Source organism: Centruroides sculpturatus, unplaced genomic scaffold (assembly GCF_000671375.1).
Source record: "Centruroides sculpturatus isolate CEXI.00-Female unplaced genomic scaffold, Cexi_2.0 scaffold304, whole genome shotgun sequence".
Classification (NCBI taxonomy): Eukaryota; Metazoa; Arthropoda; class Arachnida; order Scorpiones; family Buthidae; genus Centruroides; species Centruroides sculpturatus.
Genome location: NW_019384662.1, coordinates 672,164 through 684,626, shown reverse-complemented (window position 1 = coordinate 684,626; position 12,463 = coordinate 672,164). Strand labels below are relative to the sequence as shown.

The window sequence follows — 12,463 nt, the reverse complement described above, 5'->3', positions numbered from 1 at the left end:
AATACTTTAATTTACTTCAATATTCTGTCAACAGTATAATTTATTCCATATTTTTTTTAATATTAATTAAAATGAACTTTATAAAAATAAAAATTAATTTTATATCTATATTTTAATCAATTAAATTGCTATATTATTAAATAATTTTAAATTAGATTTTCCATTAGTGTATAATGCCATAATTTGTTCTTTAATTGATATTATTACAGTATTTTATTATAAAAAAAAAAGTTTTTTAAAATGTAAAATTCATTTTATATCAGAATTTTGCTTACGGTTAAATGATTTTAAAGTAATTTAGAGTGCAATTTAGACTTAAATAATTATAATTATTATATACATTTTATATTAGAATAAAAGTTGCTGTTATCTTATAACATTATAATTTATTACTTGTTTATTTTTTATTAATAAAAACAGCTTTTTTAAAATCATTTATAATAATAATAGTAATAATTTTTCATTTTATTATAACAGTATTTTGCTTGCAGTTAAGTGATTTTAATAAATTAAAAGAGTACATTTTACACTTGAAAATGTTGTATAATTAGAAGAGAGCTGCAATTAGCTTACAACACTTATAATTTGCTTCCCTGTTAATTTTATTAATTAAAAAAAACTTAAAAAATTAAAGCATTTGCCGAAATAACTTATGCTGTAAAGAAATATCAATAAAATGGAATGAGAAAGCAAATTACATGATATATGTGTTATGTAAAATCACAAGAGAATTCTATCCTAGATTAACTTAATTTGATAATGTGACATTGTTGATTTCCCAGTGAAACCAACTTTGAATTATTAATCTAATAATTACAGAAAATATCTTTTAAATTAAAGAGATTTATTTATTGAATGAATCAGTTATCTCCTTAATTTAGCCATTTGTTTTTAAATTATTATTATTATAATTTTAATGTTATATATCCTAACTTGATAGATTAGAATGAATGTTTTCCTTAGTTTAAAAATTGATAGTTTGAAAGAAAATAAATAATTTAAGGAAGAGAGATAATAGAAGTCGTTAAGTTTCTTATCTTATCTCCTAACTTTTTAAGTTTTTACCTTATCTTTTAAAGTAAATTATAGATAAATCAATTCTTTTTTTTTTTTTCAAAAAAAGCGCCCATTTTTTTTTTCCTATATGTGTTTTAATTTTTCGTTTCGAAATTAGTTTGAAAGGAAGTGAAGCAATCTTAATTAAAAGGGAGGAATAGGAGGAAAACAAGGGGTGTTTTTCCCCTTCCTTTTCCCCCCTGCTTTTATTGTATGTCGGTGGATGCCTGTCAATTGTTCAGGCCTTCTCACATAATAGAAAGCTACCGGTGTAAAATATCCAGATAAGAGATACGGTAACTGAATGGGCCTTTGTAGTCAGATCGAATCTGAAGAACTGACTGAATATGATCGTTTCCTTGGGAGAGAGAGAAAAAAAGAAAGACATTTTATGAAAGTTGCCCTTTGTAAAGGATTAGATAACGTCCAATTTAAACTATCGGTGTATATTTTTTCATTTCTATAAACGAAATTTGAAGATGTGACGAAGACTAAGCTTGCAGTAGACTTCTTACATGCTATAAATCGACCGCTTTAAAGCCTAGAAACTCTTCTCCTTTCTGGCTTTAAAATCTTATTCTAAAAGTATGCCGCTTTGAAAAAATATATATATATTATCGCCAACCTTCTGGGAAAATGCATTGTTTTCTTTCGCTGCTCTTTCAATCAGATTGAAGTACTAGTATCTAACAAGTATTTTGTAATATAGACAAGTGCACTAACGATAATTACATATAGAGGAATGTTTTGTAGAAGCTCGGTATCGCCTTGGTTGAGTTGATGTCACCCTCGACATTGATTTGTGACGAGGGAACAGCGCCGACTTGCCCCTAAATCGTTTGTCACATGCCATTGAAAACTGAGACATTAATGCGAATCGCGTTATAACAGATGATAGATAGGTACGTACTGGACAGTTGCAGAACCCGATAACACGGGACAGAACGTAATTATATATGGAAACATTATTTGCACACCACCGGAGAAGGGGGGGACACAAGCCAAGTGTGGGGTGGAGGAAAGAGAGAGAGAGAGAGAGAGGTCGCTTAGCGGGTAGTAGGGGTGATTACGTGCATTGAATCCCGAATTAGCTTAGTCAGTAGGAATTCTAAACCCCGGCATTCATTTTCTCACGTAACATTCGGAATGATGTCACGTTTTCTCAATAGGGGAAACCTTGTTATCACTTTAATACTACTATATTTAAGTTTTTTAATTAATTTTTCTTTTTTTTTTTTTTAACATTTACTCCATTCTTAAGAAGCCGGCCTGTACTTTAAAACGCTTTATAGTCTAATAGTTTTAGGGATATATAAATTTTCCATTTTCTAACGTAGATAAAAATCATACATCCGCGTTTTTATTTGGAATAATAGGAAGCAATTAACGTGCTGAAACGTTTTAACACACACACACGCACTCAATACGTGTCATTAGAAGTCTATTCTCGTTTTTTTTTTCCATAATTCTAATGCATTCTGGTATATCATTTTATCATTCTCGTTAATTTCCTGGTACCTGAAAAATGACAAAAAAAAAAGTCGTTAAATAACTTAAAAATTTTCCTCTTACGTCCTTTGAAGGTTATATTTATAAAATATGCCAACATTTTCCTCATATTGACTAAGTAATTCAGCGAGATAAACGATTGATTTAATCGTTTTCTTAAATTTATTTATCGATTTTAAATACGTTCGAAGATTAAAAGAAAAAAAAAGAGAAAAGATATAAGCAGAATTTAATTAGTAATAATCCTAAATAAGTGAAATCAATAGAGGAAAGCTTAACAATTATCCTATTGATTTCTTCTGTTTTTTCAGAAAAAATTCGTGAAAGGATTACGCCAGTATGGAAAGAATTTTTTTAAAATCCGCAAAGAATTGCTACCGACAAAAGAAACTGTAAGTTTTATATATATATTAAAATTTAACGTATTATCGTATTAATTTTATATATTTTATTACTTAAATTCTATTGTGTAAGGAGGAAAGTTTTGTTTACAATTTATTAAATTTCGAATAGAAGAATTATTATTTATGTATAATCTATTGTTTGTCTTCGAGAAGAAAGAAAGAAAGGGAGGAGAGAAATAGAAAAAAAAGGAAAAAAAATATATATATAAATTTATATATATTGTAAGGCCGAAGAAGAATATAACGCATTCTTTCTTCCCCCCACCCTTTTGTTTCCCTCTCAGAGAAAGTGAAATCCATTTACTTTCGTAGCTGATGTGTTTTGTAGAGAATTGGTGGTTTCATTCCCGAACTGTATGTTTATGAATAAAATATAGGTGAGATAACTTGGAAACACCCAGGCTTAGTAAAATATTTACCAGGTTCCACCGAGCCACTCAGAACAGTGATAAAGATTGATAGTTAAAATAAACCATAGTGGAGCGGTATAATAAACTACAGTATCCGAAAATACTATCTTACAGCGCTGCTAAAGATCTATATACAGGAAGAAAACACCATCAAAACTGCCTGTTCGAGTAGTCATTGGATCATTGCCAAAGTATCCCGCTAAAAACCGGACATTTTTTTTAAAGTCACAAAATCGTACACGTGTTTTTTTTCTTTTTAAATCACGAAAGCGCCCCCTGGATTATTTCCCTCTTCCGCCATTTTATTATAATTTATATTTATTTTTTAAAGCGTATATAAAATTTTAATTCGTCGCTATTGTTTATTCTGAAGAGGAAAAAACCTTGGCAGGTGTTCCTAATAGCTGTATGACAAGCAGAATTGTGTTTAGTTTGGCAAACAAACACCGTTGTCCTTTCTTCGCAGCGACAAGTTAGGTCGAAAGAATTATAATAATTTAGAGGAAGCGGGAATTGAATTAATTATAAATTCGTGCGAGATTTTTTTTTTAAATTATATTATTTCATTTCGTTACTTTTTAAATATTAATGTAACGAGAATAAACGATATTGTTTTTGTTTATTATTATTATTATTTTTTTTAATAGGGTGATCTTGTCGAGTTTTATTATTTGTGGAAAAAGACGCCAGCGGCCGCCACATCACGACCTCATCGACGGCACAGACGACAAACTGTACTAAGGCGAATACGCACGTGCACGAAACAAAATAGACCGACTTCTAATGATTATCGTGAGTAATTTTACGTAAAATATAATGAAAAAAATCTTATCTAAACGGTTAAATGACGACACAAAGAATATATTTTGTAGGAAAATCAAATGTTTATTTGATTATTTCGTATCGGACGAACTTGTTTGTGTACAAAGTATACCCCTCCGCTTTACGACCGAACTTCGACCGTCGTAAAGCGAGTCTACCGATTTTTCCCTAACTTCAATTTACAACATTGAATTTAGGGAAAAATCGCGAGACGTTCTTGGAAAAATTATTATTGTTTTTGATTATTTAGAGCCATGCCGAAGTGTCCAGCAAAAAATTCTTTATTTTTTTTTTTTTTTACTTTTGCAGGGTCGTCGAGAGGGACGAGTCGGGGAATTTTCCCTGGACTACTATAGTGTTCCAGGGAAAAATCCCCGACTNTTTTTTAGAGTTTCGTAAGAGGGCATGTTGTGGCTATTACACTGTATATGCCAATATTCATATCCTCCAATATTTTATTCTTTGAAAATATAACAGGGAATTAATCTTAGAACTTTTTATTGAACAAATATGGTTATAAATTCTTGTCATCTAATTAATAAGCAACTTTGATTAGAGATAGGCAGCATTTTGTGTTAAATTTAAATCTTGTTTTACTAAATAACAATGCTTTATATCATACAACTAAATAAATACAAAATAATTAAACAATAATTTATTGATATAATTATTTCTTGGAAGCTTTCTTTTTCACGGGAAATTTTCTGCAGACGCCCGTGGGTTCGCTTCATCCTCGCGCCCTATACGAGCCCTCGAAGGACCCGTACGTCGGTAACGGCGAATATACGCGCCGTAAAAGTGTGAAATTACCGCGTACGTGTGATAATTGCTTTCCGCAGCTTTAACTTGGCCGTTCTCATGTTGAACGTTTAAAGTCGAATCTGCAGAAATTAAAATTCATTATTATTTAATCAATTTAACATCAGAGTTATAATTTTAAATTGAATTTATATATTTACATACCTCAAAGCCTGTTACTCAAATAGTTTTCTGTTTCACACCAGCTTTGAGGTATGTAAATAACTTTACTTTGGTGTTGGTTAGTGTTGATATGAATTTATATATGTATATTGAAACATATGTTTAAGTTCTAAACTAAGCGCAAATGCTTTATGTAGAAATATATCTGAAAAATACATTTACGTACTTTAAAATTTGAAATTTTTGTATACAAAGTCGTAGTTTTATTTCATTGATAAATTTAAAGCGTGGGCAATTATAAACGAGGGAAAAAATCCATCTAAAGAAACTTAAAGAGAATTAAATTTTGGAATTATTTTGAATGGTGGGAGAGTTTTTAAGTTTGTTTATTCGTCTGTCTGAGTTTTCTTAAACTTATTACAAAAAAAAACTAAGATTTTAAGTTCTATCCTTTATCACCTTTCACCCCAATTGTGGGTATGGAAAAAAGGGACATGTTAGTGCTTACAGGGCAGAAAAAGTTTAAAAAAAGGGTGGAGAATTAAAGTCCGACGTAAGGTTCTCGTCTCCACTTTGTTCTTTTTAAAAGTAAAATGAGTTTTTGGACACTTAATCAGAAGGTAGAACGACAATAGTTAAGTTGCAGGAATTTGTATTGGAGGACGCTCAAAAAAACGAAATGAGATGATGACTAAGACTAGACGAAAAAGAAAAAATCAATGGAGGAAAACTGGAGATCAGAAGAACGGAAAATAACAGATGGGTTTTTGCGTTTAAAAAGCAAAGTAACTGTTAACTTCTTGAATTACAATTAAATTGTAAATTAATATTTCTATTTATTTATTTACCCAGAAATATTTTAAAATACCTTCCGTATCAAATCCGTAATTGGCATTCAAAATAGATTTGTAAATACATTCAGCATTCGATTGGTGTTTTGAATTCTGAATAACTATTCATTATTTTATTCATTTTATAGCAATAATCTCTCTCGTATCTCCTATTTATGTTATTCTCTCTTTATCTTTATTTATGATTTATTGTATATTGTTTAATAAAGCAAACCAGATTTTACCTAGATTAAATTTATATTGATTTTATAATTAATTTACACTTGTACTGTTTATTATTGTTTACCGGAGCGAATAAATTTCTGTTAGTTTTTATTGTATTATTTAGTTGAATGATAGAACTGTTGTTTCCTTTTTTTAATGATCAATAACTTAGATAAGTCAATTTTCTGAGAATATTAAATTATTCATGTTAGAGTGAAATGCATTTTGCTTTATTATTATTATTATTACTGTTTTATTTTTTTTACGATAGTTTTAGTGATGGATGAAATAAGTTTAATAAACAAAAATAATAAACAACATGTAAAAAGAATACATAAATAAAAATAATAATGTATACGTAAAATATTCTATACTCCTACATGTTATTGAATGAATATTTAGAATTATCAGAGGAAAATTTATCAACAATTTCATAAATACTGTATTTAACTAACAAGTAAGTAGAGAGGTTGAGGCACACGTTTTAAACGTGTACGTGTGCCTAAAAGTTTGACGATGGTGTTTGGAATGTCGAGCGTGATTCCACCGACTATCCAAACATCATTGTCAAACTTTTAGGCTTATGGGAAAGCGGCGCCGAACGTCACAAGTACACGTTTACATGTTTAAAATGTGTGCCTCAACCTATCTAATATTTCTCTTATTGCTATATTTGCACCAAAGATCATTAGATTTTGTTAAACTTAAAGACATGTAAAAAAAAAACAAAAAAACAGAATTTAAAATTTTAATTTAGCGTACAAAATACTGATAAATGCTCATGAACTAATCTCCATAAATATTAATTAGAGAGTTGTTATTATATCTGTAAATTTTGTAGAGTTTCATATTGCAAACAGCATTACCACAAAATTACACGACTTTCAAACTCTCAAACTGGTGCGTAAACTTCATTACTCTATATAATTCTTATTGTTTGAGATACTTCAGTTTAGTGCCGTACGTGTTATAGTGTTATACATGATTTAGTACCACTTATAAAAGTGAACAAATGGCGGTACTAAATTGAAGTTTGACACTATATCAAACTATATTGGGACATTTTAACTCCTAATAAAAATAAAACATGTATTGAAGATTTACTATTTACTAATAACTATTGATACAAAGTTTTAAATATAATTCTTATTGTTTGAGATACTTCAGTTTAGTGCCGTACGTGTTATAGTGTTATACATGATTTAGTACCACTTATAAAAGTGAACAAATGGCGGTACTAAATTGAAGTTTGACACTATATCAAACTATATTGGGACATTTTAACTCCTAATAAAAATAAAACATGTATTGAAGATTTATTATTATTATTATTATTGTTTATAATATCATAATACAAAAAGCTGATTTATCAGAGTGATCCTTAGTATTTTTGGACCTATGTCCATCCTCGTGTAACAAAATCCAAAGACAAAATATATAAATTGAATGTAATTTGATTATTAATACATAAATATAAAATTTTGTATTGCATTTAATATAATTGTTTGTGTTAAAATACTGCTGATAAGTTATCAAATGATTATATATACGAGAATATGCCGATGTAGTCATAAATTCCGATACTCTACAAAGAGATCTTTATATTAAGTACAAATTTCTTAATAATAATCTTAATATTTAAAAACTGAACCATATTTTGTTGTATATTAATACATTTAACACCGTATAAGTGATAAAGTGAAAATGTTTGAGTAAACTACAATTTCCTACTCATATGCAGACAATTTAATGAATATCGAGAATCCGATGACACGTTTTCAAGAGACAGAATTAAACAAATACAGGACAGAAATCAGAATCAGGAGATCCTAAATGTAGATAGAGAAATTATATTTCATCAATTAAATAATTAAATGTTAATCACATACGTATGCGTGTATATACGGCGTATGATTGAAAGTCACTTTGCTACTATCACACAGCATATCAAAACTGGCAAGTTTATCAGCTTATTATTAGACACAAGCCATCTGCTAGCAGTTTGTCAGAACTTTAGTGGCATTGATATTCTACAAATTAAATGATCAAGCTGTATAAACATGACATCAGAATAGTTGAAAGATTTGTAAACTAAATTTCTTCCATATTAATAGAGTATTGTTTAATTATGTATTGATTCTGTATAATCAGTATCATCATTTGTTAATGGTTATATCTTAGTAAAGTATTATTTACATATCTAAAGTAAATACAATTTAGTTTCGAAATGATAAATTGNAACAAATGGCGGTACTAAATTGAAGTTTGACACTATATCAAACTATATTGGGACATTTTAACTCCTAATAAAAATAAAACATGTATTGAAGATTTATTATTATTATTATTATTGTTTATAATATCATAATACAAAAAGCTGATTTATCAGAGTGATCCTTAGTATTTTTGGACCTATGTCCATCCTCGTGTAACAAAATCCAAAGACAAAATATATAAATTGAATGTAATTTGATTATTAATACATAAATATAAAATTTTGTATTGCATTTAATATAATTGTTTGTGTTAAAATACTGCTGATAAGTTATCAAATGATTATATATACGAGAATATGCCGATGTAGTCATAAATTCCGATACTCTACAAAGAGATCTTTATATTAAGTACAAATTTCTTAATAATAATCTTAATATTTAAAAACTGAACCATATTTTGTTGTATATTAATACATTTAACACCGTATAAGTGATAAAGTGAAAATGTTTGAGTAAACTACAATTTCCTACTCATATGCAGACAATTTAATGAATATCGAGAATCTAGCCGATGACACGTTTTCAAGAGACAGAATTAAACAAATACAGGACAGAAATCAGAATCAGGAGATCCTAAATGTAGATAGAGAAATTATATTTCATCAATTAAATAATTAAATGTTAATCACATACGTATGCGTGTATATACGGTGTATGATTGAAAGTCACTTTGCTACTATCACACAGCATATCAAAACTGGCAAGTTTATCAGCTTATTATTAGACACATGCCATCTGCTAGCAGTTTGTCAGAACTTTAGTGGCATTGATATTCTACAAATTAAATGATCAAGCTGTATAAACATGACATCAGAATAGTTGAAAGATTTGTAAACTAAATTTCTTCCATATTAATAGAGTATTGTTTAATTATGTATTGTAGAAATATATCTGAAAAATACATTTACGTACNCTGTTACTCAAATAGTTTTCTGTTTCACACCAGCTTTGAGGTATGTAAATAACTTTACTTTGGTGTTGGTTAGTGTTGATATGAATTTATATATGTATATTGAAACATATGTTTAAGTTCTAAACTAAGCGCAAATGCTTTATGTAGAAATATATCTGAAAAATACATTTACGTACTTTAAAATTTGAAATTTTTGTATACAAAGTCGTAGTTTTATTTCATTGATAAATTTAAAGCGTGGGCAATTATAAACGAGGGAAAAAATCCATCTAAAGAAACTTAAAGAGAATTAAATTTTGGAATTATTTTGAATGGTGGGAGAGTTTTTAAGTTTGTTTATTCGTCTGTCTGAGTTTTCTTAAACTTATTACAAAAAAAAACTAAGATTTTAAGTTCTATCCTTTATCACCTTTCACCCCAATTGTGGGTATGGAAAAAAGGGACATGTTAGTGCTTACAGGGCAGAAAAAGTTTAAAAAAAGGGTGGAGAATTAAAGTCCGACGTAAGGTTCTCGTCTCCACTTTGTTCTTTTTAAAAGTAAAATGAGTTTTTGGACACTTAATCAGAAGGTAGAACGACAATAGTTAAGTTGCAGGAATTTGTATTGGAGGACGCTCAAAAAAACGAAATGAGATGATGACTAAGACTAGACGAAAAAGAAAAAATCAATGGAGGAAAACTGGAGATCGGAAGAACGGAAAATAACAGATGGGTTTTTGCGTTTAAAAAGCAAAGTAACTGTTAACTTCTTGAATTACAATTAAATTGTAAATTAATATTTCTATTTATTTATTTACCCAGAAATATTTTAAAATACCTTCCGTATCAAATCCGTAATTGGCATTCAAAATAGATTTGTAAATACATTCAGCATTCGATTGGTGTTTTGAATTCTGAATAACTATTCATTATTTTATTCATTTTATAGCAATAATCTCTCTCGTATCTCCTATTTATGTTATTCTCTCTTTATCTTTATTTATGATTTATTGTATATTGTTTAATAAAGCAAACCAGATTTTACCTAGATTAAATTTATATTGATTTTATAATTAATTTACACTTGTACTGTTTATTATTGTTTACCGGAGCGAATAAATTTCTGTTAGTTTTTATTGTATTATTTAGTTGAATGATAGAACTGTTGTTTCCTTTTTTTAATGATCAATAACTTAGATAAGTCAATTTTCTGAGAATATTAAATTATTCATGTTAGAGTGAAATGCATTTTGATTTATTATTATTATTATTATTGTTTATAATATCATAATACAAAAAGCTGATTTATCAGAGTGATCCTTAGTATTTTTGGACCTATGTCCATCCTCGTGTAACAAAATCCAAAGACAAAATATATAAATTGAATGTAATTTGATTATTAATACATAAATATAAAATTTTGTATTGCATTTAATATAATTGTTTGTGTTAAAATACTGCTGATAAGTTATCAAATGATTATATATACGAGAATATGCCGATGTAGTCATAAATTCCGATACTCTACAAAGAGATCTTTATATTAAGTACAAATTTCTTAATAATAATCTTAATATTTAAAAACTGAACCATATTTTGTTGTATATTAATACATTTAACACCGTATAAGTGATAAAGTGAAAATGTTTGAGTAAACTACAATTTCCTACTCATATGCAGACAATTTAATGAATATCGAGAATCCGATGACACGTTTTCAAGAGACAGAATTAAACAAATACAGGACAGAAATCAGAATCAGGAGATCCTAAATGTAGATAGAGAAATTATATTTCATCAATTAAATAATTAAATGTTAATCACATACGTATGCGTGTATATACGGCGTATGATTGAAAGTCACTTTGCTACTATCACACAGCATATCAAAACTGGCAAGTTTATCAGCTTATTATTAGACACAAGCCATCTGCTAGCAGTTTGTCAGAACTTTAGTGGCATTGATATTCTACAAATTAAATGATCAAGCTGTATAAACATGACATCAGAATAGTTGAAAGATTTGTAAACTAAATTTCTTCCATATTAATAGAGTATTGTTTAATTATGTATTGATTCTGTATAATCAGTATCATCATTTGTTAATGGTTATATCTTAGTAAAGTATTATTTACATATCTAAAGTAAATACAATTTAGTTTCGAAATGATAAATTGATTAGATTAACGTACTGTTTTGTATTTATTTATTACGGCTAGTTTAATTGAATTTTGCTTAAAGTTTGTTTTTTAATTGAAAAATATGATGATAGACTTTTTTCGTAGTTGATTAAACTATTTGAAAAGTTATTATTACTTTTTATTTTTTCTATTTAGACTTTGTTTGTTTAAGTAAAATCAACTTGCACTTGTGATATTTACTTAATACCTTATCTACAGAGATAATGACTGCAGAACATCATAAAATTCACCGATTAGAAGTTAAAAAACTTAAATAATTTTTATACTCAATATTATTTGGCATGAATTAGCTCTTTGAAATTGTACTTGGCTCAGTGGCGTAGCGTGATTGTCAGCCGCCTGGGGCGGAGGAAAATTTCGCCGCCCCCTTTTTTAGGTATCTCAATTTAAAAGAATAAAATTCAGTTTCATCACAGAATAAGTAATGAAAAATTTCGTGCTCATTTCAATCGGTCCGAATCGTAAGTGCGACAAAAAATATGAAATGAAATGGTTCAAATTTTTACAAGATATTATTTATTGTGAAATTTTGCCATCCCCTAAAAGTGCCGCCCGGGGCAGGGCGCCCCTGCCGCCCCTACTACGCTACGCCACTGACTTGGCTTCTTTTATACACAAACAGAAGTTTTATATTTCAAACATATTAATCTGAAACAAAAAAAAATTTGTTTTAGCCTAATTTTAGTAGGTAAATCCTTCAAATTCATTCAGAATCATTTGAATGTAATTAGTGTTTCAAAGTTTTATAATGTTTTCGCAGGCTCAAATTCGAGCTTTTCCTTTTCTCAAATTACTCTTTGATCTTTATCTCCCGTATTAATTTCTTTATCTTTTACATTTCTATATATGGTGTAATAGTACGGCATATCTTATCTTGAAGGCAATAGCTTTTATTATTGTCTGTATAATAGTATGC

The 12,463-nt window shown here is 28.4% G+C and overlaps 1 protein-coding gene across 6 annotated transcripts in view; it reads left to right on the top strand.

The window, feature by feature from the left end:
• LOC111626587 (arginine-glutamic acid dipeptide repeats protein-like) overlaps positions 1 to 12,463 on the top strand; it is a 51,904-nt gene that overhangs the window by 6,690 nt on the left and 32,751 nt on the right. For all 6 annotated transcript variants that reach the window (XM_023370024.1, XM_023370021.1, XM_023370023.1 and 3 more), the window contains 2 exons: positions 2,877 to 2,957; positions 4,027 to 4,171. In XM_023370024.1, coding sequence (XP_023225792.1) covers positions 2,877 to 2,957; positions 4,027 to 4,171 — 226 coding nt within the window. The remainder of the gene's footprint in view (positions 1 to 2,876; positions 2,958 to 4,026; positions 4,172 to 12,463) is intronic.